The sequence below is a fragment of the Equus przewalskii genome, chromosome 13 (genome assembly GCF_037783145.1).
Source record: "Equus przewalskii isolate Varuska chromosome 13, EquPr2, whole genome shotgun sequence".
Taxonomy (NCBI): Eukaryota; Metazoa; Chordata; class Mammalia; order Perissodactyla; family Equidae; genus Equus; species Equus przewalskii.
The window spans coordinates 42,771,649-42,796,357 of record NC_091843.1 but is presented as its reverse complement, the minus strand read 5'-3'; the positions used below and the strand labels follow the sequence as shown (position 1 = coordinate 42,796,357).

Below are 24,709 nucleotides of genomic sequence, written 5' to 3'. Positions count from 1 at the left end.
GAATCCTATCTATCTATCTAAATTCCAACCGTCCTTCCTCTGGCTAAACAAAATCTATCCTGCTTCTACCTACTATAGTACTTCAAACATTCTCTATGGCACTTAAATGACTGCAGCACAACATAAAATAGGTATGTTCACATCATACATTATCTATTAGGCTGTGAGTTTCTTGGCAGCTGTCTTATTCACCTCTGTATCCAGAAAGTTTGACATACTGCTTTTAAAATGGTATATGTGCAGAACTGTACTGCTTACTGCAATCACAGCAAAATTGATATCACTGGTGTCTACTTTTACATATTTTACATGGAAAGGTCTGGTTTCATCTATATCCTCTACATGTTAGAGGATAACTATATTGCATAATTACATTAGGGCTAAATATGCAGTTTGACATGTGCAACTTGTATTACATAACATATTCAGGAATGCAATCTGTGTGTCTTGGGAACTGTCACGTAATGCATACTCCAAACATGCGAATGCTAAAGTGAAATTATCAGTTTAAAGTATTCAGCATCTGTTCACTAAAAGACATATGTAAGAATATTCATAGTAGCATTATTCTTAATAGTCAAGAATTAGAATCAACTCTTTGGTTGGAAATAATTCTGTATCAATAAAAGAATGAATAAATTATTGCATATTCACACAATGAAATACTACACAGCAACTACTAATGCTACATGCAACAAAATGGATAAATCTGAAATACATTGAACAAAACAAGCCAGACACAAGAGTATGTGAATACAATATGATTCTATTTATATAAAGAGACAAAACTACAGTGTTATTAAGTCAGGATAGTGGTTAACCTGCACAGAGGTGACAGAGGATGACTAGAAGGGGGAAGCAGGCAGGCTTCTAGGAAACTGCTAACATTCTGTTTCTGCATCTGCGTGCTAGTCACATAAGCGTATTCACTTTGAGGAAGTTTACTGAGTTGTACATTTTATGACCTGCACACTTTTCTGTATATGTGTTATACTTCAATAAATTGTACTTCAAAAAGCGGAGGAATAAGATGACAGAGCAGTGGGATAAATTAAAGAAAAATTCAACTGTTATAAAATGTTTGGAGCCTCCTGCTGTTTCTCTGACAACTGTCAGTTGAATTTGCTAATCACATCCCCTCTGAATTCTTTCTGTGCCTAAAAGATCTTGTAGCCGCATGTCAAAGCAATCACCTCTACAATATTCACTTTATATGCTGTTGCACAGATTACATGATGTTAGCTTAAGTTTTATAAAGTAAATGCAGAACAGAGAACCAAGTATAATTCTATGAGGTATTAAAAAGTATACACAGGAACAAAAAGCATATCCTTCACAGGACGTGAAGCTGGCCTTCTCCATCCTCCTAGTCCTACCCCTTGTACAGAACAGATGTTCATTCTCTTGGGAAACTGTCAAAGAAGCACCAGCCTCAAGGTCTTTACGAACTTCAGTGAAAACGGTTGAGACAGAGGGCTGAAAACAGGAGATTATGAAAAAGAATAATAAACTCCTGGAAATTAAAAATATGATAGCTGAAATAAAAACAGAGATAAAAATTCATCCAAAAATAATGTTGAAGAAATCTCCCAGAAGTAGGGTGGAAAGATATGAAGACAGAAATTGGGAGAGAAAAACAAGAAATTTGACGGATCAGTACAGAAATCTCCCCCAGAGGACTTTACTAGTAAAAGTTTCAAACAGAAGTGAGGAAACCATGTAAGAAAATTCCCCGGAACTAAAATGTCTCCAGAATGAAAGGCGCACCAACAGGAAATGAATTTTTAAAAAACAAAGGTATATTACCATGAAATTTCAGGAATAAAATAGAGAAAACTCCAAAAGCTCCTTGACAGCTGAAAGTTATGGCTTTGGCCTTCACAGTAAGCAATACTGAAAGTCAGAAGACAATGGAGCAATGCCTTCAAATTTCTGAGTTAAAATGATTCTCAACATAGAATTCTTTACCTACCAGACTTCAAATCAAACATAAAAATAGAATAAAGACATTTTCGGATTTGCAAAATCTCGAAAAATTTATCTCCATGCACTCATTCTCAGGACGCTCCTGGAGCGTTATGCACCACCAAAATAAGGGAATAATCCAAAGAGGAAGAAGTCGACGAAGCCAGTTGACAGGAGATCCTAACAAAAAAAAATGTTAAAGGAATTTCCAGGAGGAAGGCAAAAGAAGCCTCATGATGATGCTGTGGAGCAGACCTAGGGGCAAGCAGTCCAAACTAGAGCAGGAGAAGGGCAGAGGGCTCCAAGAAGGACATATCCAGGAGGAAAAAATATGAACTAATCAAGTATCTGATAGGTTTAATTAAGAGATAAGTTGTTTGAGGGGTATTTTATGGAGCTGTTGAAGGATGCAGAAATACCAAAAATTTCAAAGAAAACGAACAGAAGCAAAAAAAAGGGCAATTAACTCCAAAAAAAGTAAAAAGTACAAGAAAACATAAAATATACTTAGCTCAGTAGTGAATATTAATATTATAATAATACAGTTAACCTTGGTCATTTAAATTAACCAAAAACTATAATATTGGAAGAATGAAGGGGAAAGGGAAGGATATAAGTATGTGTATATATGTGCATGTTTGAGAACTAAATCTTTACCAACACAGGAAACAGAGAATGTCCAAGATGAATAAATTTTTTTTAAAAACAGTACATTTGTATTATGTAGAAATACAAAAGCAAATACTCAAACAGCAAAATAATTGAAAAAGTAGTTGCCTCAAGGATCAGGATTGGGTTTGAGGAATTTACTATGATAAATTCCAGCCATAATGCTGTTGGGCTATGGGCAAAAAATTCAATATGTAAAATTTAGAGTCAGATTATCACAAGTAATGAGCTTGCCTAGGTAGCCAGTCAGGGGTTCCAAGGGTCTAGGAGCCAGTCATGTCATAGCTGGTGCATTAACATGGGGTTTTACGATCTAATGTTTAAAATGCGTCCAGGCATTTCTTTGGTACAAATTTAAGACATTTAAGTTATTCACAAATAATTTCTGCTATATTTATGCATTCTAGAAATGTACAATGTATGTTTTATATTCTAAAGTAACTAGGAATTAACCAAAATTAACACAAAATCCCTGTTTGTGGAAGTCATATCACGACTCCACTTTATTCACCTTCTCACTAACTTCACGATCTGTAGTTTCTTGACATAAGTGGAAATCTTTAAATTATGTAACAGACCACAACAGAGTGGGAAAGCAGGCCAAAAAGTTGTAAAGAGCCTGCCAGCTTCGTCCTACAAATGGGATCATAACTGTATAAACAGGAATGGCTCATTATCCCACACATTCTTGAAACCAATTCTGCCGCTCTAACCATTAGGATTAGCTAGGGAGAACTGAAAAGTATATGACAATGCCGAACCACCTCTGGGGTGACTTGGGATAAAATGCTGTTATGTCAAGAGATACTCTATATTAGGCAGTGTGAGTACAAGGATGCAGACCTCTAGAGCTCTGAATGTGTCCCCAAAGAACTAGGTTAAATTGTTGCTCCAGTTCCCGATAAGGTCTGCTTGACAATCTTAGAGGGTCCAAGGACTCAGTATGCTCAAACGGAAGGAAAAGGAATCTCATGGTACCTCAAAACCTCTTGTGTTCTTGAAATAAACTCCTACTACCGAAAGGAGTATATTAGTTCATTTATTCATTCTTTTACCCATTCAGCAAATACTGACTGTGTCAGGGAAGGCATCTGTGTGTACACACACACACACAAATTCTGAATGTGATAAGCGGTAAGAAGGGAAAGTAAGAGGTGTTACAAGGGATATAAATGCAAGATCTATCCCATTTCTAGAAAATCAGACCATCCTTGCCATCTTAAAAAAATCAAAATAGCAATGAAATTTTCCTTTAAATTAGTAAACATTGATGTCAAAGAAAAACCTGCTTAAATTACTCAGAGTGAATAACAACTTTGGGCAAATAACCCAAAACAGAAGCATCTTTGTTAAACAAATCAAAATTTCCTCAACTCAGTGACTATTTTTATTCACTTGTTCATTCACCAAATATTTATTTAATGTGTTCTGTGAGCCAAGCAGCAGGAATATAGCACTACACAAGTCAGACAAAGGTTGTACCTTCATGGAACTTGCCATCCAGTAAAGGATATAGATACACAAATAAGCAACAACAACACAAGAAAATAAATTGCCATGATGCAGGAATACAGGAAAAACATGGGTTCTATTGGAGCTTGAAAGAAAGATGTGTTGTAGCTGTGTTATTCCAAATAGTGTGCAAACCAGATTATTCTCAGGAAATATTAAGTAGTCTGATTCAGAACCCAAAGCTAGAGGAAAAATGAGAAAGAAGACTGGAAAGGGTAAACTGAGGGGTGAGGAGATGTGGGAAGTAATTCTAACATTTGAGAGATTGCCATGCCATTTAATCTTCAAAACAATTCTAAGATGGTAGGTGCAATGGACACTAGGACTATCTCTCCAGCATCCACTCCCCAACTCAGACATGCACACACACACACCCCGCCTTTAATAACAACATGCTACTGCTTCGCAAGGTTATATATATACAGAAACTCTTGAAGTGGATCTGAACTCAAGTCCATCACAGCAAGATACAATTCTAGAGGCTGATATGCCAAGTTGAAGAGTTTGGACTTTGTTAAACACAAAGGCTCTGGAACTCGAATGTCTGAGTTTATATCTTAATTTCATCACTCACTAACTGTGTGACCTGGGGCAAGGTTCTTAACTTCTCTGTGTCTCCATTCCCTCGTCTATAAAACAGGGATAATCAGATCCACTTTATAAAGCTATCATGAGAATTAAATGAATATGTGTAAAGCACTTAAAACAGTGTGCGGCACAGAGCAATCCCCTATTAAGGAGTAGGGAGTCAATGGAGATTTCTGAGTGATTTGCTCAGAATTATGTCTAAGAAAATCAATTTAGAAGAATGGTGTAGAGGGGAGCACACATGAAGTGGGAAAGTTATAGCAAACTTTTACGAAAAGTGTTAAAGGTCTAAATGAGATAAATGGAAAAGAACTAAGACACTGCAGAATCTGAATCAACAGGACTTAACAAATGACTGAATGTGGCAACCAGAGACGGAAGGAGTAAAAGATGATTTTCTGATTTTCAACTTGGTAACTAAGAGAATGGTGGTGCCAGGAACAGGAACAGAAGATTGTGTGAGGATGGTTTAGGACTCCTTTAAGAAAAGGAGATTATGTTATGTTTTATGTAGGGAGTGTTTTAAACAAGTCTTTCCTAAAAGATAATTTAAACTCAGTAGGATTTAAGACAATAATTATTATATTAGTAAGAAATGAAGTCCAAGTTTTATAAACTGAATATTGAAGTTATATTTTTCACTAACTTATTTTCTTTTAATAAACATGGGTCTAAAAAAATAAATCTAATACTACTACTCAAAGATAGAAAAGAAAATCAAATTAACAATACAATATAATACTTGCATTTATTACTGCAAAATTAGACTCTTACTGACCAAATATTGATACCACAGAACATTAACATGTGATTACTTAAAATTCTCAGCTTCCCACTTTAATAAGAAAGACATGATGCTCTGTAAAGAATTATCTGTAAAGAATATTATAACTTTCTACTATTTCTTTTTTTTTTTTAAGGATTTTATTTTTTCCCTTTTTCTTCCCCAAGCCTTCCGGTATATAGTTTTGTATATTTTTTTAGTTGTAGGTCCTTCTAGTTGTAGCATGTGGGATGCTGCCTCAGCGTTGGCTTGATGAGCAGTGCCATGTTCATGCCCAGGGTTCGAATTGGTGAAACTTAACCACAGCGGAGTGGGCAAACTTAACCACTCAGCCATGGGGCTGGTCCCTACTATTTCTTTTTTTTTTAAAGATTTTATTTTTTTCCTTTTTCTCCCCAAAGCCCCACAGTACATAGTTATATATTCTTCATTGTGTGCCCTTCTAGTTGTGGCATGTGGGACGCTGCCTCAGCGTGGTTTGATGCGGAGTGCCATGTCCGCACCCAGGATTCGAACCAACGAAACACTGGGCCGCCTGCAGCGGAGCGCACGAACTTAACCACTCGGCCACGGGGCCAGCCCCCCCACTACTATTTCTAATGTAAGATTAAAAGGTAAATTTATGGAGGAGTATTTTAAAAATAATAAAAACCTTTGTGAAGGCAGCAAATCTTTAAAAGTCACACTGAGAAAACAAAACTTCTGAAATGTGGTTCTTACAAATATTGACAATATTAAGAAGCTAGCTTTTAAGAATGCAGAAGCCCAAAATGTGACATAAAATCAGAATACTAAAAGTGAAAAAAATAACTCAGCACTACACATTGTTTCTTCTACAAAAACAGAAAGCTTTAGCAATAAAACCATTTCCTTGCCTCTCATATTTACTCCACATCTATCCTACTTTCTCCCACAAAGATACCCCGCTCAAAAAAAAAAAAAAAAATTAAGGTCACCAATTATCTCAAACTTGACAAATCCAGTAGATACTTTTCTGGTTCTCATCTCAGAAGAGCTATCAGTAACCAGCATATAAAACAGTTTATCACTCCAACATTTCTGAAACACTTTCTTTTCTGGGCTTTTCTACCACCACACACCCTTGGCTTTCCCCTTCTCTCTTTTGCAGTTCTGTTTGTACACTTTCCTCTCCCACATCTGTACATTTTACATTTCCTCAGCACAAAGCCCTGTTCTTTCCAATTCTTTATCTACACGCTTTTCCTAGACGATTTCATCCACTCCCTTAGTTTTAAAATTGACCATAAGCCCAAATTCTTATCTCCAGTCCCAACCTCTACTGTGAACTCCAGATTTACTTTATTAAACTGTCAAATGGACAACTCTGTGGGTATGTCACTGGCAATTAAAACTAGACAAAACGTCCAAAACAGAACTTTTGACTCTCCCTCTGCCCTTAAAATTATTTCATATATTCATTCTACAAATATTTTCTAAGCATATGCTCAGGCACTGTGCTGTACACTGGCACAACAACGTGAACTTGAGGGAGACAGATGCTAAGTTGTAAAAAGAAGTATGAAGGAAGGGAAAAGGGGGGGTGGGGGGAAGGCACAAAGGGGGAAGTGGTGTACCCACAACATGACTAACAAAAATGTACAACTGAAATCTCACAAGGTTGTAATCTATCATAACATTAATTAAAAAAAAAAAAAAGAAGTATGAAGGATATCAACAGTGTGCTCTAACAGAGAATAGGGGAGAGGTCTGCTACTTTGGATAGAGTGTTCAAGACAGGCCTCCACAACATTACATTGTCTCCTTCAAAAAATGGTGTCTACCTAGCTGCTCCAGCCAAGAACCTAGGTATCTGTTCTCCACTCACAACCCATCAGGTGGCTCCATATGGTTCTAACTCCAAAATACACCTTGAAGTTGAAAAGAGCTCTCAAACAAGCAAAGAAGAGAGATGTGGACAAATAATGACAACTGTGACAGATGTCACAGAAGGAAATGCAGTAAGCTATGGAAGATAATTACAATGAAACCTAACTAGGTCTAGGAGAAATCACAAAAGGCTTCCTGGAGGAAAGATAATTAGGATAAGCTCAGATGATCATTACAAAAAGCTAAACTGAAAGGTATAGAAGACTATGCCAAGAACAGGGAAGAGCACAGCATGGCACATCCCAAAACCTAAAAAGTCCAAGGTGATAAAATCAGAGAAGAGGGAAAGAGGATTAAGACAAGGTCAAAAGAAAGCAAGAAGTTATCAAAGACTAATGAGATCATGTCAAAAGGACAAAGAAGTCAACTTGAAAAGTCTTCCACTGACCAAATATAGATTAAAACACATTAAAATCCAAGAGCTCATGATGATATTAAAATTTATAATTAAAACAAAAACCTGGGGCTGGCCCAGTGGCACAGCGGTTAAGTGTGCACGTTCTGCTTCGGCGGCCCGGGGTTTGCTGGTTTGGATCCTAGGTACGGACACGGCACCGTTTGACAAGCCATGCTGTGGTAGGCATCCCACATACAAAGTAGAGGAAGATGGGCATGGATGTTAGCTCAGGAGCAGTCTTCCTCAGCAAAAAGAGGAGGATTGGCAGCAGTTAGCTCAGGGCTAAACTTCCTCAAAAAAAAAAAAAAAAAAAAACTTCATTGAACAACTCATAAATTATTCTGAAAAATGATAAAATGAAACAACCAAAACTTTTATGCTGCCTTTCCTGTAGCAAAGAGTAACCAAATAGGCGGTAAGAAAAAGTTCTTCCAGGAAACAAATGGAGAAAGAATGAATCAGGATATCACCATTTCACAACCCCTAACAAGATAGTAGATTCAGGCAATAATCAACAAAAGATGCTAAGAGCATTAACGAAAGGGGAATTTTATAATGGAAGAATAAGGCTGATACCACCTGAAATCACTAATCAATCTTAGCATCACTAAAAGTAGGACAACCAGACATTATGCAACTCTGATGGACAGGAAGTACACAGCAACATCTGTGATATATTTTTATTAAAAAAAAAAAAAAAGACTGAACCTCCATCTAATAAAGTATCTAACTACCAGTTTTCAGAAAATAGAGAATAAGTTACATGAATGGTTCTCAAACTTGAGCATCAGAATCACCTGGAGGGGGCTTGTAAACACAAACTGCTGGGAACCAGTGAATTAAAGGAAACTATAAGGAAGCAAACAGCAAAACAGAGAATGGGGGAGATTTTATAGGAAAAATGACCCAATTTCAACAACAAATCATATTTTTAAAAGGGGAGAAGGCTGTTACTTAAGAATAAAGAATAAAAATTACTTAAGTGACATAACTGCAAATGGAATATGCAGACTCTTAAGATTCTGATTCAAACAAACCTACTGGAAAAAAGACATCTTGAGACAACTGAGAAAATCTGAATATAGACTAAAAATAAACTATATTAAGGAATTTCTATTAATTCTGTTAAATATAACAGTAGAATAATGGCTATGTTTAAAAAATTACCTTATGGGGAAAAAAAATGGTCAAGGCTAGAGACCTTACAAAAACCACACCACACAGGGCCACTTTAAGGAGTTCGTGCCTACACTGAATGGTTTAACACATAAGCATGAGATCATCATAGCAACAATGACTTCTGGTTCCTGAAAGCCATGTGCTAAGCACTGCATTAAGTACATTACACGACTTATCTCTTTGAATCCTTAAAATAATTCTGTAATGGAGACCTAAAATTCTATACCATTTTGCCTGCTGATCATAATGAGAATTTACACTTTTTCAAAGGATGAAGTGTTGAGAGTAGTTTGGAGAAAGGCGAGTGATGGAAAAGACCAATTAACAGGTTGTTTTAACAAGTCAAGAATTCCTGCTACAGACAGCAAATGCTCATGCAGTGGAAACAAAACAAAAATATAGAAATTGTTTTTGAACAAAACACGAATTATATCCTACATTTAACTCTGAAATAACCTTCTTCACTAAATTAGACATTTTTTTCAAGAATTTTATTTTTAAAGCAATCATTTTATATGTACTGCAGTTACTGGACTTACACTTAATTCTTAATTCCACTGGAAGGTGGCCTGATGGAGAAAACATAAAGCAGTGTCTTCTCCTAGAAAGCACCTTCTCTCTCAAATTCTTCAGAAGATGAAAACAAGTGATTATTTTAATTCTATAAATGACTGAAATGATCTCCCTCCCTGTGATACTCCCTGTAATGAAACTTTGGCTCCCTCCTAGGAATCTGCTTAATTCTACAAATCTTAACAGGCCTGTTCCTAGCTATACATTCATTACACATCAGACACAACCACCTTTTCCAATGAGCTAACTATAAAAGACGAATACTGAAAGGCTCCTAAGGCTTCTTTATCACAAGCCTCTCCTATCCTAGAGCTCTACTGTGGCTTTTCGCACTGGGTCCTGTATACTGCTTACTCTAGGAACTGACTCTTAGAGGCTGAGCTACACTTAGTTGCCAAAGGCTAACTGTGTCCAAGCCCGATTTAACAACTTAAGCTGACTAAAACAAAACAAAACCAAAAAAGGAACCTAGAAAGGAAAACATGGTATACTAGAATGAACATTAAATTTTAGTCCACTCAAAAACCTGAGTTACAGAAAAAGATGCTGAACATCATTTGTTATTTGGGAAATGAAAATTAAAAGCACAACAAGATACCACTGTACCCACTAGAACGGCTATTATCAAAGATTCAACAATGGTTAAGCTAGTAAGTTTTATATTATGTGTTTATTACAATACTTTTTTTTAATTGAGTTCGTAATAGTTCATATCAATGTGAGATTTCAGTTGTCCATTATTTCTTGACTGTCATCACATAAGTGCTCCCCTTCACCCCCTATGTCCCTCCCACCCCCTTCCCCTGGTAACCCCTGAACTGTTTTCTTTGTCCCAGTACTTGTTTATATTCCACCAATACAAAAAACTTTTAACTAAAAAAGAACAGACGAACAATATCAAGTATTGGAGAGGATGTAGAGCGACCATAACCTTCATACACTGCTGGTAGGAATACAAAATGGTACAATTACTTTGGAAAAGTTCGGCTATTTTTTTTAAAGTTAAGCATACACTTAGTATTTGCCCCAGCAATCCCACTTCTAGGTATACACTGAAAAGAAACAAAACCATATGTCCACACAAAGATTTGTACACAAATGTTTACAGCAGCATTGTTCATTACAACCCAACTCTGGAAACAAACCAATGTCTGCCAACTGGTGAATGGATAAACAAATTACAGTATACCTGTACAACTGAATACTACTTAGCAGTAAAATGGAAGGACCTTCTGATAAATACAACCACATGGATGGAATCTCCAAATCATCACTCTGAGCTAAAATAAGCCCGACACAAGAGACTATAAACAGTATGATTACATTTATATGAAATTCTAGAAAAGTTAAAACTGCTATCATTAGACAAAAAGCAGTTCAGTGATTGCCCTTGGTAAGGAGGGGTTAAGGACTGACTGCAAAAGGGCACAAGGGAACTTTTTGGGTGATGAAAGTTTCTAAAACTTCACTGGGGTGGTGGGTACACGACTGAATACACATAAAATTCAGACAACTGTGCACTTAAAATGGCTCAATTTTATTGTATGTAAATTATAGCTCAGTGAAGTGGTTTAAAAAAAGATCCGGGTTAATCAGATCTGCAAGTTACTAGCTGTGTGACATTAACCAGCTTTCATTTTCTCATACGCACATTTGAACACGCTTTATTTTTAAAGCAATCACTTCTATAGTGTACCGCAGTTAATGGGCTCACACATAATCTTTACTTCCACTGGAAAAAAGATCATCTAGTTACAGTGCTACTTGCCCTATCTCACAAGGTTGTTGTGAAATACCACATGAGATAACTAATGAGAAAGTGCTTTGGCAACTCTAAAGAAGTATTACACAACTGTATAGTAAACTTTACATTTTTAAAAAACAAACGTGAAAACGTTTTTTTCACGAGTGACTTGAGACCCTTGGAAACTGGAGTACCCCAGAGTCAATCTTTGCCCAGAAATAGAAAGCCTACTTGAAAGCCACCTTTTTAATATCCCTCCTGAACTTGCTTTCTACTGACTCTTAATTAACTGAATGGTTCAATGTGGTTTTATCTAGACTGCACTTTCATTTTTCAAAAGAAAAACACTAAGGAACTGTTCAAAGAAAATCATTAGATAAGCATGGCAAGACATTTATTTTCCAGTGGAAAAGACGAAAACCTAGAAAACTGTCTTTTATTAAGCACTTTTCCAAGATGTTCAAAACTGAGATTTTTCTTCCTCTAAAAGTCAGTTAAATTTCTTTCCATTTAATACTTCAATTCCACATGTATTACTGAATGTTTACTAATGTGATCTGCATTAGTGAGAGAGCGTGAATAATTTTAAGAACACCAAAACCTTTTAAACCAAGGTGGTACACTCATTTCACACTTCTGTTGCAAAATTTAAGAGATTCTCATTTTTTCCTACTACTAATGTACTACTGGGCTCTTTGCTATCCTACCAGGTTTGAGTGATATTTGACATCTAGCCTAGTTATATTTACAAGTTTCCACACCGTAACAAGTACTAAGACTGTTTGGAAGACATAATCTCTTCTTCAAATGCAGTTTGGCGACTAAATTTTACCTTGAATTCAGATTTACATTGCCTTACCATTTTAAAGTTTTTCTACCAGCAACAGGTACTGCAACCAAAAATTAAATAGCCTGTAATACTACAAAATATTTTGCTGTCGTTTTCAATATTTAAAGATTCCTTTTTAGCAACGGTTATACGGGGATGATTCTACTGTCAATTCTATGGCCATGCTTCATTTGGTTCGGTCCTGCTTCACTGTCGGTAGTAACCATAACCTCTTAGGTTTCACATTTCTCCTTCGATAACAGTAAGGCCGTTCGGTCCGGTAACTGCACACCTCCAATTTTAGTTTCCAAGAAACCTTAAAACGGCACCTTGCCTACTCGCTCCTCCAGCCTTCTCTACACTCAGAAGGTTGGCCAAAACGTGCAGCTCTCTCCTCACCTCCAGCCAAGCTGGAATGGAGCACCCAGAGGGCGACTGGTCGCAGGGAGGAGGGGAGAACTTCTCCACCCGGAGGACGGCGGCAGAGATCCAATCCAGCCCGCGCCCAACTACACTCGCCGTCAGGAAGGCGTGTGGACCCTACGCTCAGGCCGCGGGGCTCGGTCCCGAGGGGCAGAGCTGCGCGTGGCTGCCGAGCAGGACGTAAACAAACCGACCCCGAAGAGGGGGAAGGGGCGCCGGCGGGAGTAGGGGGTGGGGAGAGGACCTCGCTCCAACCCTCCAGCGCAGGTCCGCAGCTGCCCGTCCCCTCCCGCCCGCGGGCCAGGGGTCCAGGTCCCCGCGCGGCACCGCCGCACGGGTGTGAACACCGAAGGCCCCAGCTCTTCCGAAGCTCGGAGCCCACAAGGCCACCGACTTGGCGCCCCCCGCCCCGAAGCGCCCTACCTGAACGCGCAATCCGGGTCCCGCGCGTCCCGACCGGATGTGCCCAGCCCGCTCCTCTTGCTGAAGAGCTTCTGGAACAGCGTAGGGGCCATGCTGGCCACGGCCAGGCCGGGGTCGCTCCTCAGGGCGCTTGCTAGGCCCCCGCTCCTACAGCCGCCCCGCCACCCCCATGGGCGCCTCAGTCATATGACAGAAATTAGTCACTTCAAACGGCCACGGCGCGCGGGGCGGGGCGCGAGGCAAGGGCGGCGTCCATTGGCTGGCGGTGAGCCGCATCACGTGGCGGTGCGAGGAGCAGGGGCAAGGCGGGGGCGTGGGGCGGAGCTGGCGCCCATAGGCTGGCGAGAGGATTCCCTCACGTGGCAGCTCACGGGGCGGGGCGTGCGCGGAAAGGAGGGGCGGGGAGCGAGAGCGGGGCCGGGGAAGTGAAGGAGAAACGCGCCCAGGTCCGGTCCTTCTCCGCGACGCTGTCAGCTGCTATCTGAGGCTAGGGCGGGGTGGCGCGGGCACGACGCCAGGGACTTGAGAGTGCAGAAGCCTTCGGCTCCCCGCACCCACAACAGAGCGATGTTTAGAGCCCCACTGGCAGCCGACCCTCCCCCGCAGTCCCTTCCTTAGCCTCTGTGGCTTCGCACCTCTATCCGGCGCTTGGCTAGTCTGGCTGCCCCCTGAGCAGAGAAGGCGCCGGAGCGTACCCGTGAGGCCGCGGCACAGGCTGGACTTCGAGCCCGGGGCCAGAGGCCCGCCCGCGCGGGGCCGTGAGAGGTCTGGGCTCAGAGCTTGACAGCGCGGGTCTGGCTCTCGGGGTCTGGTGGAGGACCCTGCCGAGACGCTCGCCACAACCATGGCTCCTAGCAGAGACGGCCTCGGCCGGGACTGCGAGCAGCTGCCCTCAGAGTTTGCGATTAGCTCCTCAAACCCTGACACCAGAAATTAGCTCCTTGGAAGAGCTGGCGATGGATGCTCAGGATTTAGGCTCAGTCTTAATGTCTAGGTATGGAGGGAGAGAGGAACTGTGGAATTCTAAACAAATGGGCTTCAGAGGAGGAAAACCGCTTTCCAAAGAAGAAAAATAGGTGCTGGCCCGGTGGCACAGCGAATTAAGTGCGCACGTTCCACTTTGACGGCCTGGGGTCCCCGGTTGGCATCCCTAGTGGGGACATGGCACCGCTCATCAAGCCACGCCATGGCAGGTGTCCCACATAGAAAGTAGAGGAAGATGGGCACGGATGTTAGCTCCGGGCCAGTCTTCCTCAGCAGAAAGGAGGATTGGCAGATGTTAGCTCAGGGCTGATCCCCCCCCCCCCCAAAAAAAGAAGAAAAACATTCTTCATAAATGACCTTATAGTCTTATTAAACCCAAGGAGCCAACATTTTTCAGGGTTCAGATCAAATTGGTCTTACAAATTTTCAGCACCCTTACTCATTCACCCACTCCCCCTACGGGATGAGAAATTTTGTACCATGGGATGCAACTCTCTGACAAATATGGATGTCGGGAAATGACTGGTATGTGGTTGGAAGGTTAGATAAAAATACTTTTTTTGAGAATTTTATTTAACTAGGCATACAAATCAAATTTTTTTTTTAAAAGATTTTATTTTTTCCTTTTTCTCCCCAAAGCCCCCCGGTACATAGTTGTGTATTCTTCGTTGTGGGTTCTTCTAGTTGTGGCATGTGGGACGCTGCCTCAGCGTGGTCTGACGAGCAGTGCCACGTCCGCGCCCAGGATTCGAACCAACGAAACACTGGGCTGCCTGCAGCGGAGCGCGCGAACTTAACCACTCGGCCACGGGGCCAGCCCCTCAAATTATTTTTATATAGAAAAAAGAAAAGAAAGTAATAGGCAGAATATATATTTGAGAATTTCAGTGGTCATGTTGAGTTTCAATGTTTACAAGATTTTTTAAAGCACTATTTATAGACAATAAATTATTCATTTCACTAATGTTTAAGTGCCCTTGGTCTAGGCACTGAGTATCCAAAGTAAACAAAAAAGAAAGCTAACTTTATGAGGAGACAGTAAATAAGTAAACAAGGTAATTTCAGACTAGTATTCTGTATGAGAACTATGAAACTATGAAAGCTATGAAATAGAGTGGGAAGGTCTCTCTGAGGAGGTGACATTTGAGGTGCTCAGGTTAAGATTCATTCAAAGTTCCTCTGTATATTGCCCAAGCTCCAGAAGTTACTAGGCAATATAGGCTCAAAATAGCAGGACTATATCACCTATAAACTTAAGATAATCCTCTGGACTCTGGTACCAAACACTGAAAGATTTTAATAAGTCAAAATGAGCTATGCATATTTTTCTCACACAAAATGTGAACACGGAATGAAATTTTTGTAAACCAAAAAGTGAAATCAATGCAACTTTTTAAAAATGAGAAAATGTGCATCCTATAAGTCAATTAATGAATCAATCATTTGGGGAAGTTTTGTTTTGTATTTATAATAGCAAGTTACACCAAATGAGTGCAAGTGGAAACAGGCTCAACCCTGTCTGTATAGGACCAAAGACACTGAGGACTCATGGCTGGTCCATGGCTGGCACAGAGAAGAGTAGTTTCAGGGCCCCCAGAAGGTAGTTTCTAAATACAATAACCTTGTGTGCTTTCATCTTGGGAAAAAGTTACTTCATGGATAATTATAGATATTAATAGTAAGGGAAAGAACAGTCCTGCTTGCATAAGAGATACTTTGTTTTAGTATTCTCTTATCATGTAATAACTTCATTTCTGTAGTCTCATTTAGTCTTATACTTGAAAGGTACAGAAAAAAGTAAATTTACTTCCATTATTCATCACATTTCCTTTATGTTGCAGCATAATAAATTACATAATCAGAGAGCACTGAAATGGTAGAAGTTTGTCATAAAAGAGGACATTTAACTATACTTAATTATGGAAGTTAAATTGAAAATATTTCCAAGTTCAGTAAAGGTGTATATTATCTTTTTTTTCCCATTTACTTAACACTACCTCTTCCTATAAAGAGGCTGAGGTGTCTTAAAGTAGCCTCTTTAAGTTTAGGGAGTCAGCAAAGAGGAAATGTGAAAGAGAAAATAACTGTTAGCTATTCATTAATGTTATATGAATGTGGAACTGTTGGGTTAGAAAGATTAGACATCTTAGCCTGTACTTTCACTCAGGAGTAGAAGGTTCAGTGTCCCCAAAACCCCAACGGCCTATGGGTCTCTGTCCACCTGCTTCCAATAACGTAGAACACAGGGGCACTCATTCTGGTTACCATATATAGGAAATGGTGGCAATAAAACTGGAATCTTGCTCCTTAAACCACGATGCTACTAAGCATGGCTTCAATTGTGCTAAATTCTCCTGAAACAAATTAAATTCTCATTGATAACATCTCAGAACAAGACATTCAGAATCAAGATGATCAAGTAAAACGGTTTGAATAACACAGATGGACTCAGGGTACCTCAGTTTTTAAAAACTCTTAAAGCAACTAATAATTTACTGCTATACAGTAAGAGAATGTCAGTGGTTTTAGGCACCAGAAAACATAAACAACATTCATTTATTCAACAAATATTTCCTGAGTCCCTCCAAAGTCTGAGACTGTGTTCTAGGGCACTGAGGATATGGTGCTAAACAAGAGAGTCCCTACTCTTGGGAACTTAGTTGTTAGTGGGAAGAGGCAAAATAAACAAGTTTGCAAGTTGTGCTAGCAGATAGCAAAAGAAAGAGTTGATAGCAAGCAACAGGAGGGGGCCAAATTTAGACAGGGTGGTGAGGTAAGGCCTCTCCAAAAATGTGGGATGTGAACTGAGGTCTAAAGAATGAAGAGGAACCAGCCATGGGAAGAAAGTAGTGAAGAACACTCTGGCAGAGAGAAGAAAAAGTACAAAGGCTCCCAGGTGGCAATGGGTTTGACCTATTTGAAGAAGAAAAAGAAGGCCAGGGGCCGGCCCCATGGCTGAGTGGTTAAGTTTGCGTGCTCTGCTGGGGTGGCCCAGGGTTTCACCGGTTCAGATCCTGGGCACGGACATGGCCCTGCTCATGAGGCCATGCTGAGGTGGCATCCCACATGCCACAACTAGAAGGCCCCACAACTAAAAATACACAACTATGTACTGGGGAGCTTTGGGGAGAAAAAGGAAAAATAAAAATCTTTAAAAAAAAAAAAAAAAAGCTGCAACATTAAAAAAAAAAAAATGGAAGAAGAAAAAGAAGGCCAGAGTAGCTGAGTACACTCTCGGAGGGGGAAGATGTTTGCAATGTGGGTAGAAAGAAATAAGGGGTGAGATTATGTAGGACCTTGTAAGTCATTGGAAGGAGATTAGATTAAATTTGATGGGAGCTATTGCAAGAGTTTAAAACAGGAAAGGGACATGATCCAATTTATGACTTTAGCAGATTACTCTGGCTGCTCTGTGGAGAAGGGATTATAAATGAATGAGAATGGAAGCAAAGAACCATATAGGAGGTGACCATGTATTTTAGGCGAGAGCTGATGGTGGCTGACTGGGGTTATTTTGGAGATATAGCTAACAGGACTTCTAATAGGAGTGAAGGCAAAAAAAACCAGGTTGACTCCTAGGTTTTTGCCTTGAGCACCTAAATGGGTGTAATTTCCTGACAGAAAGGCCAGGGAAAGCATAGGTCTGAAGAGGAAAATCAAGCATATTAAATTTGGGTATGTTAAGTTTGAATTGCCTAACAGACATCCATGTGAAGATTCTGAGTAGAATATATGGGGAGAAGGCAGGATTGGAGAGAGAAATTTGGGAGGCATCAGCTCATACTTAGAATTTAAAATGATGGAATGTATGAGTTTACCTAGGGAGAATGTATATATATACAGAAGAGCGTTCAGGACTAAGACTCAAAAGAGGACAACACTTAGAAGTGTTGAAGAGAAGGATCCAGCAAAGAAGAATGAGAAAGAATAGTAATAAGAAAATGCCCCAAAAAGGAGGAAGGGTTCAACTGTGTTGAATGTTGTTGAAAATTTAAGTGTTCATTAGATTTGTCAACATGGCTATCTTGACAAGAGCAATTTCAATGGAGTCATGTGAGCAAAAGCCTGAATGAAGTGGGTTCAAAAAAAAAAGAGTAGAGAGGAAGTAGAAAAGCAAGTATAAGACAACTCTTCTGTTTTGCTGAGATAGGGAGCAAAGAGATCAGGATTGAGAGGAATTTTGTTTTCTTTTCTTCTTTTGAGATGGAAGATATTAGAGAATTTTGTGTGCTAATGGAAATAATCTAATAGAGATGGTGAAATCAAGCACCTACTATATTCCAAGTGCTAAGAATACAATAACAAACAAGACAGGTACAGCCCTCACCCTTAAAAAACCAATAAGTAAACAAACAAACAAGTTATTACAAGTTATGGTAAGTGCTTTTAAGGAATCAAACTATTACCTTCAAAATAAAATAAACTAGCTTGAAATCATCACCTTGAATTCTATTAGAAGTAGACAAAAAGCAGGTCTTTAAATAATGGCACACTTCTATGACAAACAGTCTTTCAACAAATATTTTTCAAGCACTTAATATGTTTAATATGTGTCTGGCAGCTGTGCTAGAACATGGAAATACAATGATGAATAATATGTAGTTCCTTCACTTAAGGAGCTTACAGTCTAAGGAAAAAAACAGAATTTGACAGGCAATTATAGTACACTGTGATAAATGCTATGATGTGAATAAGTACAGGAAACTGTGCGAATATAAACAAAGACAACTAGCCTTTTGGGGAAATTAAGGAGAGTTTTCTGAAGGAAGGAATAAATAAGGATTAAAAATAAAATCAGAAGCAGGTAAAGAAAAGAAGATGTGGGCAGGAAAAGTATGTTTGTGGCAGATGGAGCAGTACATGCAGGGCTTGGAGGCAAGAGAAAATATAAAAATCAGTGACCTATAATATAATCTAGTGGTAAAATTGAACTGGATTAAGGAAACTATGTAAAATATACTTAAAAGATTAGACTTTATCTAGGAGGCATTGGAGAACTATTGAGGGATTTTAAGCAGAATACAACATGATCAGATAAGCATTTTAGAAATCTTCTAGATGCACTGTGGAAAATTAACTATAGGGTACAAGCATAAAGGTTGAAAAACTAGTGAGGAGGCTGTTACACTAAACCAGGCAAGAAAGTACAAGCATGAACTCAGACAACATCCATAGGGATGGAGCAGAGTGGAAAATATTGAGGGCTATTTAGGATTCAAAATCAACAGGACTTCATGATTGACTGCCTGTGAGAAAGTATGAGAAAGGGAGGAATCATGGAGGATGGCCAAATTTCTGGCTCAGGTAACTTGGATGGATGAAGATAGCTAACATTGAAAAGGATAACAAGAGGGCCGGCCCAGTGGCGCAGTGGTTAAGTTCGCACGTTCTGCTTCTCGGCGGCCCTGGGTTCGCCAGTTCGGATCCCGGGTGCAGACATGGCACCCCTTGGCTACACCATGCTGTGATAGGCGTCTCACATATAAAGCAGAGGAAGTTGGGCACAGATGTTAGCTCAGGGCCAGGCTTCCTCAGCAAAAAGAGGAGGACTGGCAGTAGTTAGCTCAGGGCTAATCTTCCTCAAAAAAAAAAAGAAAAAGAAAAAGATAACAGGAGAAAGAACTGCTTCAGGGGGAAGATAAATTCAGCTTAGGGTACACTGAGTATGAGATACCATGTGAACCCCTGTAGTGGTAGTGATGACAAGTAAGCATTTGGCTACACAGATCTAGAACTCCAGCGAGGTCTTGGTTGAGTCCGTGAGTCCAGGATGTTCTATTTTGCACATGATAGAAAACCCACACTAAACTATGGTAAGCAAAAGAAGAAATTGATTAGCTTTCATAATTGGACCTAAAGAAGATGGACAGTTCAGGCACAACTGCATCCAGGGACTGCAACAATGATATCAAGAATCCAGTTTCTCCATCACAGCTCTAATTTCTCTGTGTGAACTCCATTCCCAGAGGGCCTCCATTTGTGGACATAAGATGGCTACCAGCAGCTTTCCTTTCAGGTAAAATCCCTTCAGGTAAAAGTCCAAGAGAAAAAGGAAAAAGTCTGTATCCCAGCATTCCCAGAAAAAGCTCTGAGATTTTAATCGGATAGGATCATTTTGGGCCTTTTTAGAAACCATTCCTGAGCCAATCACTGTGTCAGAGTTGAGAGGGCTGTGTTTATTGACTTAAGCCATTAAAGGCCACCCCTGGAACTAAAGGGTGGGATCAATCCCACCTAAACCATATGGCTTGGAAATTCAAAATCCAGTTAGGATGGAGGTAGAAGGGAATAGAAATACCACGATGAAGAACATGTAGCTCTTTCACTCAAGGAGTTTATAGTCTAGGAAGAAAAAACAGAATTTGACAGGCAATTGTGGTACATTGTGATAAATGCTATGATGATGTGGGCAAGTACAGGATGCTGTGGGAATACCAGGAAAAACAATGAACCTTTTGGGGGACAGATGCAGGGACAGTCACCATACATGTCCACTACCAATATCCATGGCAGTTAGAGACAAAGATTTGGGGTCAACTTCACAGAGATGGTAACTGAAGCCAGTGGTAGATAAGATCACCCAGGGAGACTGTGTAACATGAGAGGAGGCCCTAGACTAGAGCCCTGGGAAACACCAAAATTTAAAGACTGGACAGAGGAAAATGAGCCTTCAGAAGAAATGGAAGAGAAAGAGCTAGAGATGAGATGAAAGCCTGGAGAGTAATGTTTTAAAGAGGTCATTTCTTACTGGAGGCTTTCAAAAAAAGCATACTAATCTGCAACATCATTGGCTAGGAGAGATTGGGTAAAATGAGAACTGAAAAATACTCCTTAGGTTAGCATCAAGGAGGTTGCTGGTAGCCTTGAGAGGCCCAGTGTCAGTGGAGAACCAGAGCTGAAGCCAGACGCTATGTTTGTGGGGCGGGTGGTGCAGAAGGGCTAAGGAGCGAGGATCAGTGAGAAAGCAGAAAGCATTCTTTTTAGGAAAAACGGACCTAAACAGGCGTGGAAAGATTGGGTAGGTAGAAGAACATATGGAATCAAGAAAGGATTTAAGACATAAGATGATTCAACATTTTAAAATTCAGGTTAGAAAGCAACAGTAGAACAGGAGAAGTTGAAGACAATTTTTATCTGGAAAATCTGGGCATTACACCCTTCATATAAACACCTATGCTATATATACAATATGAGATAAAGAGGCTTTTCATAACTGAACCATGATGAATTATACCTTGGAGAGGTGAAAAAAACACCAGTTAAAAATTTTAAATGGAAATGACATCATGCTGGACTTTCATGCATTTTTAACTGGATTTTCTGGTTACTTATTACCTGAGATTATTGTTTTTCATGAAGTACAATTTGAAAATATAATTTTAAATGCTTAAAAATGAAATTCAATTACTTATATGCTGAAGTAAAGGGTTCCAGTCCCATTGTTAACCTTTTTTATTTTATTTTATTTTCATTTTTCTTTTGTTCTGTTTTGTGTGTGTGTGTGTGTGTATGTGAAGAAGATTTGCCCTGAGCTAACATCTGCTGCCAATCTTCCTCTTTTTGCTTGAGGAAGATTGTCGCTGAGCTAACATCTGTGCCAATCTTCTTCTATTTTGTATGTGGAATGCCACCACAGAATGGTTTGATGAGCTGTGTGTACGTCCACACCTGGGGTTCCAAACCTGTGAACCCTGGACCAACAAAGCAGAGCACGTGAACTTAACCACTACACCATTGGGCTGGTCCCTGAACTCCTTTTTTGATGCTCTTCCAGGGACGTTCACTGAAAGACCTCTGAGGCCTACCCACAGATATAAAGTTAAGAGTATAGGGGCTAGCCCCATGTCCTAGTGGTTAAGTTCGGCTAACTCCAGTTCAGCAGCTCAGGTTGGTGGGTTTGGATCCCAGGCACCAACCTACACCACTCCTCAGCAATGCTGTGGCAGCGACCTACGTATAAATTGGAGGAAGACTGGCACAGATGTTAGCTCAGGGCTAATCTTCCTCAGGGAAAAAAAAAAAAAAAAGTAGCACCTTCTAGGATTTGCCAGCAGGAATCTTTGGATTTCTTGTGTCTGCCAGACAGCAAGCAGGCTTATTCTATTTTCTTTCCTCTTAATCATAATTGATGTCCTCCACCCCTAAGCATTGAATGCCAATTGCATCTTCTTCCTCCCTCCCACCTTTCCCTGTGTTCTAGCTGATAAAACAAAAATGTTGGACTCAAATAGTCCTGCCTTCAAATCTGGGCTCTATCACTTTCTAAATTACATCGGCCTGGCCAAGTATTTACTTCACTGCGCTAGTTATATTTTCCTTCTGAGCAGTGTGAAACTATCAAATGTTTATTTCTTCCAGCCCCACTAGGCCCACCCTAAGAATGAGATGTCATTCCTTCTCCCAGGAACCTACCACCTGAATGGAAACTAATAATTCATTCTCATTCTCTCCCCTCCCCCTTGGATTATAAACTCTTTGAAGGCAGGGAATAGGCCTTCTATTTCATTTCTTTTCCCCCCACTGCTTATCACATTTCTGCTTTTAAAACCACCACAAGAGTTACTGACTTAGTTGAGTACTGATTTAGAATTCAGGTCTAAATTTGGTTCTAGCCTCCATCATTAATGAGCTCTTCTACATTTCCTAACAATTTTCCCATATTTCACCTCCATATGAAAATGTGAAACAAATCAAAAATAGCTTTGTTAGTGGCTTAAGGCCTTGTCAAATTATTTACAAGACTATCTTCACGAGACTCCTATTTAAAAATCAATACTATATGAATTACATAACCTCAAATTGTTCTATCGATTTTAGAACTTTCTTATTTAAGCAGCTTTGAAATTTTTACTCTTACTTACTTTTATGTATAATAACATTAGTATAACCATCAGAGCTAAAATCTCACCAACAGTTATACAAGTGTACTATGTTCACTGACAACAGGATTGCTGCTTTTTAGGAAGCGCGTTGTCAGGATGCCACAACAAATTATATTACCAAAAAAAAGACCAACCTGCGGATAGTATTAGCTAAACAAAGTTGTTGGGGATGGGGTAATATATTCAATACTTAGTGTATGATTGCTTGTACATATTATACATTGCCTGCTTCAGCAAACCTTGAGTATAGAGTTTCTTTCAGTCAGACCTGGAATTAGGTCTCTCACTCATGTGGTTTCAATTAAGTTCTGTTAAAAATAGCTCGTAATATAAGCATTTTCATTTTTAGCGCTTCAACAACTTTACTACTTTTAGTCCATAGAAAGGATAAACTTTGGGAAAAAACAATCAAAGGAAGTTACATAGTACTCTGGTGATGGCTCTTTATAGATAGCTGGAATCATCTATTTAGTGTACAGTCTTCTAATATAAGCTATCTGTTCTTATTTTACAACACAAATACATATGTATTGAAGAAGCATAAAGAAAAATATTTCCTTCTTAACTATTAAAGGTAAATTACAAGAATCTCAGTAGAATTTCAACACCAGGATATATCACAAATAATTAGAGGTTTCTGATCTTTGAATTTCATGCAATTTCAGGCAGACATTTTGCTTCACAGACTTTGACTTCATATTCATGTCTTCAAAGTAGTTTAAATTCAGCCACAGCTGCTACATCCTGCCATTTGTTTTTATTATAATATCTGGAGAAAAAAATATAGCAATAGATTACTTCATATACATCACAAGCAGGTGTCCCATAGTTACAAATAACCAGTCCCTGAAGGAACGAACTCTTTTTTTTTTTTTTTGAGGACGATTAGCCCTGAGCTAACTACTGCCAGTCCTCCTCTTTTTGCTGAGGAAGACTGCTCCTGAGCTAACATCCGTGCCCATCTTCCTCTACTTTATATATGGGACACCTACCACAGCATGGCGTGCCAAGTGGTGCCACGTCCGCACCCAGGATCCAAACCAGGGAACCCTGGGCCGCCGAGAAGCGGAACATGTGAAGTTAACCACTGTGCCACTGGGCCGGCCCCTGAAGGAGAAAACTCTTGATGCCCAGGCCACTCTAGTTTCACCCAGTCAAGCCTTAGGAAACAATTCCAGAGGCCATTGGAAAAAAAAAAGGAATAGCTGGCTCACTCCTTCCTGAACATGCTGAGAACACTTCTCTTTGGAGACACAAAGAGACCTGCTCAATAACATTCCAGTGGAAAGTGTAGCAAAGACAGCTGTCTGGGGCCATCATAAGGCCTCTAACCCCTGCCTTGTAACCTGGAGGAATTGATCCAGTTGTGCTTCTCATCCCTGCCTCCTCAGCCACCACCCAGGAAGAAGCCTCTCACATTTTCCTACCCACCATTCCTTTGCATTCTCCTACTCTTTGTTGTAGCTGAACCCACGTTCTTCCCAGTACAGAATTCTGGGGCTTCCCCCCATATCTTGTACCAGGAGATCCAGAGTAGAGGCAGCTTTACCTACTCCCATTGCCACTTTCTTACTAAGATACACGTCTTCCCCTGGCCTAATCAGCCTATATCAATGGTTCTCAAACTTCGTTGCACCTTAGAATTACCTGAGCTTTTAAAAATCCTTGATATCCAGGCCATACTCCATACCAATTAGATCAGAATCTCTGGGCAAGGGACTCAAATATCCAGGAAAGTCTGATGTGCAGCTAAGTTTGAACACGAGACCTATATTTTTGCTATTCAAAGTGTGGCCCATGGACCAGTAACTTCATCATCACCTAGCAGTTTATTAGAAATGTAGAATCG

At 39.8% G+C, this 24,709-nt stretch overlaps 2 protein-coding genes across 6 annotated transcripts in view; both read right to left on the bottom strand.

Annotated features, from left to right (window-relative positions):
- FNIP1 (folliculin interacting protein 1) overlaps window positions 1–13,477 on the bottom strand; it is a 130,010-nt gene extending 116,533 nt beyond the window's left edge. The window contains exon 1 of one of the 4 annotated variants that reach the window (XM_008528731.2): window positions 12,995–13,477. In XM_008528731.2, the coding sequence (XP_008526953.2) occupies window positions 12,995–13,086 (92 nt within the window). In that variant the 5' untranslated portion in view covers window positions 13,087–13,477. The remainder of the gene's footprint in view (window positions 1–12,994) is intronic. The other 3 variants (XM_008528732.2, XM_070571201.1, XM_070571203.1) reach the window with 3 other exon arrangements.
- Window positions 13,478–23,202: 9,725 nt separating this feature from the next.
- MEIKIN (meiotic kinetochore factor) overlaps window positions 23,203–24,709 on the bottom strand; it is a 97,210-nt gene continuing 95,703 nt past the window's right edge. For both annotated transcript variants that reach the window (XM_070571204.1, XM_008528740.2), the window contains one exon: window positions 23,203–23,629. In XM_070571204.1, the coding sequence (XP_070427305.1) occupies window positions 23,598–23,629 (32 nt within the window). In that variant the 3' untranslated portion in view covers window positions 23,203–23,597. The remainder of the gene's footprint in view (window positions 23,630–24,709) is intronic.